This window comes from Canis aureus, chromosome 22 (genome assembly GCF_053574225.1).
Source record: "Canis aureus isolate CA01 chromosome 22, VMU_Caureus_v.1.0, whole genome shotgun sequence".
Taxonomy (NCBI): domain Eukaryota; kingdom Metazoa; phylum Chordata; class Mammalia; order Carnivora; family Canidae; genus Canis; species Canis aureus.
The window spans coordinates 758537-767500 of NC_135632.1; the positions used below are offsets into that span (position 1 = coordinate 758537).

The window sequence follows — 8964 nt, forward strand, 5'->3', positions numbered from 1 at the left end:
ACCTTCTTTTTTTAAATAAAAACATATTTCTTGAAATATGCTCAACATACAAGTTACATTAGTTTCTGGTATACAAAATAGTGATTCCACACTGCACCTTCATTCTTGAAGGATATTTTCGCTGGGTTTAGAACTCTAAGTTTGCAGTTATTTTCTTTCATGAATTTAAAGGTGTCATTCTATCAGGTATTGGCTCAAGCATGCCTTCCTAAATGTTCCGTTCAGAAATCAGCTCTGGTCTGATATTTGCTACTCTGAATGTAATCTATTTTTCTCTACTGTTTTAAGATATTTCGTCTTTGGCTTTTATAACTTTTAATGTAACGTGTCTAGGTGAGGTTACATCCTATGTATCTGGTTTGGAGTTTGTAGCATTTCATTAGTTTGTAGCGTGATGTCTTTTGACTGTTTTGGAAAATTCTCAGCCATTTACTACCCAATACTGCTTATCCTAAGTTTCTTTTTTTCTGGGACTTCAAGTATAGACACTAAATCTTTTCATCTTATCCCTTAGGTCCTTTACTTGTACTTTCCACCTGTACTTTTCCTGTACTTTTACCTGTAATTGTTTTTCAGTGCTTCATTCAAGATGTTTTCTTCTAAGCTTTCAGTTCTCCAAATCTTTTTCCTGCTCTACGGAGTTGGACCTTAAGCCTTCATTAAGTTCTTGATTTCGGTTAATGCATTTTTCAGTTCAATATTTTCTTTAAAAATTTTAAGTTTCCAACTATGACCACGAATTTTCAGTATTGTTTTCTATTTTCATGAACAAATAAGCAGAGTAACACTAAAATTTGCATCTAACAACTCCATTATCTTGATCCTCTGTAAATCTGTTCCTACTGACTGTTGTTTCTCTTATCTTCTTCTTTCTCATGGTTCCTCATCTTGTCTTGTTTTCTCGTATGCGTGGTTATTTTTATTTTTAAAATTTCTTAATTTTTATTTTTTTAAAGATTTATTCATTCGAGAGAGAAAGGGAGAAAAGCATGAGCAGGGGGGAGGGGCAGAAGGAGAAGCAGACTTCCTGCTGAGGGAGCCCAACATGGGACTTGATCCCAGGACCCTGGGATCATGAACTGAGCTGAAGGCAGATGCTTAACCAACTGAGCCATGCAGGCGCCCTGCCTGGGTATTTTAATGGATGTCACATAGAAGCAGCTGTAAAGATAATTTGGGCTAATGCTCCCTTCTTCCAGAAAGGATTTATATCTGCTTTGGTAATTGGATAGATGAACCAGCAATCTTGAATGATCTTATTTCAATCAGGAATTGAGATGATTCAAACCTGGGCTTCAGTCCCTAGAGGTGCCTGTCTATTTCTGGTTCATCTTTACTTTTAGGGAATAATCTGTTAAGATCTCAACCTAAAGCCTGATGGTTTTATCAGTCTTCCTTTCCTTTCCTGGCCCTGAATTCTAGTTTTTATCCCCATAACTCCAAGAGTCTCTCAAAAGTGTTACCCAGATTCTTAGTCCTTCAGTGACCTCTTTAAGAATTGGCAGACAGATGATACTACTGGAATCATCTCTAGGGGAAAACTGGCTCCAAATGTTGAGCTTACCATTTTTTCCTGGAACTGAGACCCATACTTCTCCACTGCCTCAATAACTCTTTGATGCCTTCAAACATATGTCTTAATGTTTTGACCAGCTTTTCTGTTTTCAGAAGGAGGGTGAGATCAAACAAGCTAGTTCCACCATATATCTTCATCCCATAAATTCTGATAAGTGATTTTATACTTTCAATTGTGATTTCCTTTTTTTAACCTATGAATCACTGAGGAGTGATTTTTAAAAATTAATAAAGTATTTTTAAAATTAATAATAAAATAGCAACATTTGGTGAAGTCTATAAAATGGTTTCATATCTACTCTATCACAACTACATTCTTAGATGGTAGATGACTTGTTATCATCACTTTTATTTATCAACAGACAGGAAACTGGGCTAAAAGGGACCTCTTATGGTTACACAGAGGATGAGAACACTAATCCCTATTTGATCTTATTGTATTTTCATGTTTATTTCCTGTCTTCCCCCTCCAGAATATATACTCTTTGAGTATAGGGGCCTTGACTTCCTTATTCACTGCTCTATTTATATGGCTTGGAATAGTACCCAGCATGTGCTGGTCAGTATATTTTTTGAATTGATAAAAGTTACAAGAAAGAATGAATGGGGTGCCTGAGTGGCTCTGTCGGTTGAACATCTGACTGTTGGTTTTGGTTCAGGTCATGATCTCATGGGTCATGACTGAGTCCTGGAATGGCATCTGTGCTCAGTGGCGAGTCTCCTTGAAGATTCTCTCCCTCTGCTCCTCCCCTCACTCATGTACACCCCCACATGTGCTCTCGCACTCTCTCTCTCTCCAATAAATAAATCTTAAAAAAAAAAAGAATGAATGATAGGAGTTTGATCACTATACTCTTTTGTGTTATAATTCTTAGTAAAAATATTTTATATTTTTGCAGTACTTGTAATATAAAGTAATTTTTAAATTCCATATGTCATTGCTAATAATTTTAGGCTGATTTGATCATCTTCCTCACTTTTAGAGTCACAGTGAAGTTTAGGGACTTATTCAATCACAGAGCCAGTAAATGGTAGAGCTGGCACTCTGCATCTCATTCTCTTCCTTCAGCTAGAATAAGCTAGGGCTATTTCCACCAGGTACAGCTGACTTCAGAACTGTACACCTGTAGGTATTCACTATGTATGTCAGCTTTCCAATGTTTAATTTATAATGGAAATATCTGATTGAAAAGAAAGCTGTAGCCCTTAGTTGGTCTTGCAATTTGTGTAGAGAACAGAAAATATTTAAATTAGTAAGGAAATACATGATGGCCGGCCACTGGAGGCCTAACAATGGTTAAACAGAGATCAGAGTATCTGTATTCCATACACATGAACACCTTACTGAAAATAAATAAAATGTGATCTAAACTGGCTTCTAAGTCCATATAGAGCACAGCTGAAAGCATCTGAAGCAAAAAACATGATTAGTGAGCTATCGGGAAATGAAGCATCCTTTTCTTTGTTAAAAAGTTAGTTAAAAATGAATTAGCACACATTTATTGGCAGAATTAAAACTGAGGAAAAAATAGCTGATGTTCTGTAATATGACAGATAACATACAAAAGAAAGGTTAAAAATGTTTAAAATCAAGATCTTGCAGACACGGAATCAAGGGGACTATAAAGGACAAATCACAGCTGAGGGAAATAGGACAGATGGCTAGGCTAAATAACTAGATATTTGTTCTTGAGTGATTTTTGACTAAATAAAAAACTTGAAGAAAAAATATGGAATAAAGCAATGCATTCAACCTAAGCAGATTAATTTTCTTTTTAAACAAAACAGCTTTCTAACATTAGAGCTAATGTGTTAAAAGACTATACAGATATTTTACAAAACACTACATTATGAAAGATGTGGAACTGTTAAATCTGATACATGAGAACACAAATTTCCTTAAAAAGGATATTTTAAAACCACCTAATAAAGTGAGATAAGAGTGGGGAATGCTTTCAAATGTTTAAATCTATGAAGGAAAAAAAAATACTGCATATTATAACAGGTAGCCAATTAAGGATGAAGGCTTTTAAAAAAGGACAATCCTTATTTCCATCTTACCTATTTACATCAACATGCCACCAGAATAAACAGTGACTCCCAAATGATACTCCTGCACCTGCACTTTACCCTTCTAACTTCACTCCAACGTTCTTATAAAGGATCTCTTCTTACAAAGAAGGAATAAGGGATGTCTCAGAGTCCCCAACACTCCTCTTCTTCTCTGGTCTTAGGTAAGGAACCGCAGGGGAAAGAAAAAAGGGATTACAACAGCTCCCTCCCTGAGTGCAGTAAGACCTGGTATTAAGTGTGCTTTATGCTAGGGACCTTAAAACACTGGGAGAGCCAGGACCTCTGAGAAAGGTGCCTGAGATATGACATGCTTAGGTCTGGCTCTGGTCCAGGTTCTGAAGGTGGTGTGAACTTGACAAGTGGGTGTCTTACATAAACCAGCCATTCACTAGGGAGGAAAGCAGAGAAATTATTAGGAAAAGGACATGGACACCTACACAAAATGTCCTTCTGACTAGAGTATCTTGCCTGTTGGGTGTCCCAGAAACCAGTGAGGAAACCTAATATGGGTCCACATCTATCTAACGACACAAAAAAATACAGTAAAGAAATGCTTATGGGCAAGATTCAGAGAAGAGGGCAGAGGATAGAAGAAGAGGGAATTAAATCATATTATATTTGATCATAAAGGCTATGATTTATGTTTAAAGAAGGGGAATGTGTATTGCAGTCATACTGCCCGGGTCTGTGTACTGGCTTTATTACTCACCAGCCACAGAGCAACTCTCTGTGCCCTATTTTCCTATCCTCCCGACAATATGGGGATAATAACAGCACACACGTCAAAGAATTAATGAGGATTAAGAGGTTAAAATATGTGAAATACTTAGAACATTGCCCGTGATCCCTTCTTCCTTTCAGCTACTTGCACTTTTTATCCCCACCTTTGCCAAAGGATTGACAACAAGACCAAAAAAAATGAAATTAGGCTAATTGGTTTTACTTTTTGTCAATTACGTACGGCAGATATTCATATTGTGTTCATATTGTCATTGTCCACCATTTCCATAAATAATTTACACTGGGTTCCCTAACATTTTTGGAAAAAAATATTTGAAGTAGAAAACTAACAGATGGGTAGAGCTGCTCTGAATAAACACAAGGGGAAAAGGAATTCAAAAGCTGCTATACCTATGGCACAAATAAGAAATTCATATTAGAGAGAAGTCAAAATACAACAGAAGACTTTTATCTTATAAATAGATTTATTTATTTTTATTAAAGATTTTATTTATTTATTCATGAGAGACACACAGAGAGAGAGAGAGAGAGAGAGAGAGAGGCAGAGACACAGGCAGAGGGAGAAGCAGGCTCCACACAGGGAGCCCAATGTGGGACTCGATCCTGGGTCTCCAGGATCACACCCTGAGCCAGGGGCAGGTGCTCAACCACTGAGCCACCCAGGTGTCCCTTTATAAATGGATTTAAAACATAACTAAAACCCTAAAATAAATACTATATTAAATATAAAAATAAAATAAAGAAAACCTAAGAAGTTTTGCTAAAGCATGCAATTATACAAAAAACCTACCAAAGATAAAAGTTGAAATGACTTGTAATTACATATAGTCAGAACATTTTCAAACACATACAAAGAAAAAGAGAAGCTGAAGTCAAGCATTTATTATATCAAAGAATAAGGAAGAAAGCAGAACTGAAAGATTTAATGTTACTCATTTTTCCTAAGATATAATCCAGGAAAAAGTACTTATTTTTTAAGAAGGACACTATAAACCTAAACTTTAAATATTCAGCTGACTTTTACTAAAGAATGTAACTTTTATATAATTTAATTTAAATGGAAAGTTAGAGAGTAAATGGTTCAAGAAAGAAGATCCATACCAACGTACTAGTAATAGTCAATGAGTGGAAACTCAACAGAGCTGTGTAAAGACCATGAAGACCACTCCGGGCTCCCACTGTTTAAAGGGTAGAAGGCAAAGTAGTTACCCTGGACAAGTTTTGGTGAGTAGCCTGACTTTATTGGCTATGATACTTGCAAACATAGTTATGATACTGATTTAAGAAGACTCAAAGGAAAGGACTGCGTAGTAGTCAGAATGTATTTGCAAGGCACAGATCTTGCTATGCTAATACAAGAGCTTTTTTGAGGTAACAGAGAATGGCTAAAAGGAGCTGGGCAGATAACATTTATCTACATTTTAACAATGCTTTCAATCCTGTGCTGCATATCAGCATGCTGAGAAATTAAGAGATGAATTGTATAAATGATGTGATAGAATGAATTACTAGTGGCTTATAGATTGGAAATATAGGATTATTACTCTTTCAGACGCAGAAATATATACACATACAGATGTAGCTCAGGTTTCAGTTTGTAGCTAATTATATGAAATAAAATAAATGCAGCTTATACATTAATCATGTTCAAGAAGGGTTAATTTGATTGCACTCAAGTATCTAGATAACACATAAGAAAACAATTTTGGAAGCAAACAAGAACAAAGAATGAAATCAGTGTCACATAGGTTCTTTTTCAGTAGAATTTTTCTTCACCATTTGTGTTAATATTCCTATGACTTTTGTATGCACATAATATTCAATGAGCTTAGGTAAGGACTTGATAAATCCATTAGCAAATATTGATAGAATTTTGAAGCTCCTTGTTTTCTTTTTGAATTGCTGCGATTCTTTAGAGAAATAGCCTAATGGATGAGGTCTTATCTTAGAAAAGAGACATAACAAAGTTGGGGTATACTTTCAGTGAGGTTATTTAAAATCAATTACAAGGTTAAGATAAGTCATTTAAGCATGGATTTGAAAGAACAAAGGGTAAACTGGTCATTCATTCATTCATTCATTCATTCATTCCATAATTAAGAAACAGTATTTTTTATGTGCTAGGCATTCTGGATACTAAATCCTCCATAATCCTAGAGTTTATACCTTTGCCAGGATGACAGACTTATAAAGATGCTAATTAAAACAGCTATAATTAGAGGGATGTCCTTTTCAAACACTTCTCAGGTACTGAAATGAAAAAGGTTACTGTATATCACAGACTAAGTGCAAGGTCAGTTTGACTTCCTGAATGTCTAAAGGAAAGAAATACTTTCAAAGGAATTGTAATAGAATGTTCCAGTATCTGTAGTTACTTAAGAAATTCTTAGTAAAATATCTTTAAAAATATGTGTAGAGGTGATTTAGTGAAAAAAAAGAGAGACTATTATAAATATCAATTATTGCTATGTAAATGAAGGGTTCCAAAGTATTTAAAATGCTTGTTTCACTAGCACAAGCATTCATATTATCTGTTTTTCATAATAATAAATCACCTAGCAATTTCAATATCTGTGGTTACCACATCAGCGCCATACTTTTTTAACTGCTCATGACTCCAATTAAGATTTGAATTAATGAGATTAGACTAATAACTATTAGAACATATATTCACTCTGTTGGTTGGTAATAAGTACCACACTTGTAATTTACAGTACCACAATGTTTTATAAGGACTATTATGTTATTAATTAGTTACATTGATCAGAATACCACATAACATAGAAGTACTAAATATTATAATTTGCTTAGGCTACTTTGCATCTAGTATTATATCTATTTTTTCTATGGGGGACGATAAACATCATTGAAATCAGATAGATCGTTTCTACTAACAATGCCAAAATGTGCACTTCAGAAAGTCAAAGAAGAGAATTCTTGCCATAGGAATTCACTTGTTTTCTCACTATGGCATAAAATTAGTTGATCTAAGACAAAAGCATAACGTCGGGACTTACAGGGGTCAAACGGTACGAAAACGATCCATTCGTATAAATCAGTCCACATTTAATTTGAATCTACTTATTTGTAGGGCTCTGTCACCTGAACCTAGTTTTTGTTGTTGGTTTTTACCTAGTTGTTGGTTTTTACTTTGGGGCCTTGGCTCTAACAGAATACTGCTTTTAGGCATTCCAAAACACAAACATTTTAAGGTTTGATAGGATCCCAGCCTCCACTGTTAAGTTGGGAGGGCATTAAAATTTTTTTTTTTCTGGTTGTTCCAGTAAAAGATATGTACTAAGATAAAAATTACAAGTTTCAGATTTAGACAAGAGCACTCAAAGCCAATATCTGGAACATATCAGGCTTTAATTTCTTGAAAGCTCACAGAGGAAATAGTTACTCTGCTAATTAGCCAGTGAAGTGACATGATTGCCAGTCCACGTGGATCATCAACTTAACTCACTGAGAAAGACTTGCCTGGATCTTGCTTTAAGCACTGTATTTATGACAGTATAGCTAAAGCCTCTGTGACGAAAAATGTAAAATATTCACTCACATGAATCATAGCAACTAAAGGGGAAATAAAAATTTGTTAGGGGAGATAAAAATGTATTAGTTTTTTTTGTGTAATATTTTTGGGTGGTGGCTTCAATGTTTTCAACAGAAAATATTTAACCTATAGAAATTCTGACATGAATTTCTTAATTTGAATTATGGTAATTTCTGACACTTCATATTTTATTGCTACCTTTTAACAGCTTTTTAAAATATTGTTGAGAAGGGAACTTTTCTTCCTTATTGTTAAAACGTTTCAAAATGTACACATAAATTCAATCCATTTCTATAACTGATTTTGATAATTTGTTAACTTAGAGTTAAAAGTCAGAAGGAAACAAACCAGCACCAGATCTACTTCATAATTTTTCCCCAAAATACATACTAGGATGCTTATAAACTAATCTTATGCTAGCAAACATTACTTAGCATCCAAGACACTGAATACAGCATGATATTATGTCAGAGTTTAGGTTCATGAAGTAGCATGAGGTATCCCCCAAGACATTTGATTATAATCTATGGTTTTCCCAGGGAATGAAGACAATCACACCAAATAGTGATTCCCCAACAGAATGACTGCTTTGAAGCAAAAGGAACACATGACTTTACCTTCCTCCTTTCTTCTCTTTGCTTCTTCTTCATTTCTTTCTTTTGCTTTCAATGCTTCATCAGCTTTTGCTGAAACAAAAACAATGGAATTTCTGTTATTTTGTCTGTATCATAAAACATTGAAAATATTGGGGAAAGGGAAAAGAAATCCATTGCATATTTCTTGTGACATAAAACAAGAAACCAAAATGGCTGAAAATGTTTAATATATCTTTTACATATATTCAGAATCTTTAAAATGTTTATTTAGAATCTTTAAAGCTTAGTTCAAGATAATCTCTGTACAAAAAAAGAAAATTAATTTAAGCAACATAAAGTTTAAATGATGGTATATGAATTGGGAATACCTGTTGGTCATTAAAAGTCATCTATTTTAAACTTTGGAGGAAAGTTCTTAAGCTACAA

General features: G+C 34.5%; 1 protein-coding gene across 1 annotated transcript in view; it reads right to left on the reverse strand.

Annotated features, from left to right (window-relative positions):
- The window catches only part of RSRC1 (arginine and serine rich coiled-coil 1), a 398032-nt gene that overhangs the window by 68649 nt on the left and 320419 nt on the right, over window positions 1-8964 (reverse strand). The window contains exon 8 of the mRNA XM_077864534.1: window positions 8560-8628. Within this exon, the coding sequence (XP_077720660.1) occupies window positions 8560-8628 (69 nt within the window). The remainder of the gene's footprint in view (window positions 1-8559; window positions 8629-8964) is intronic.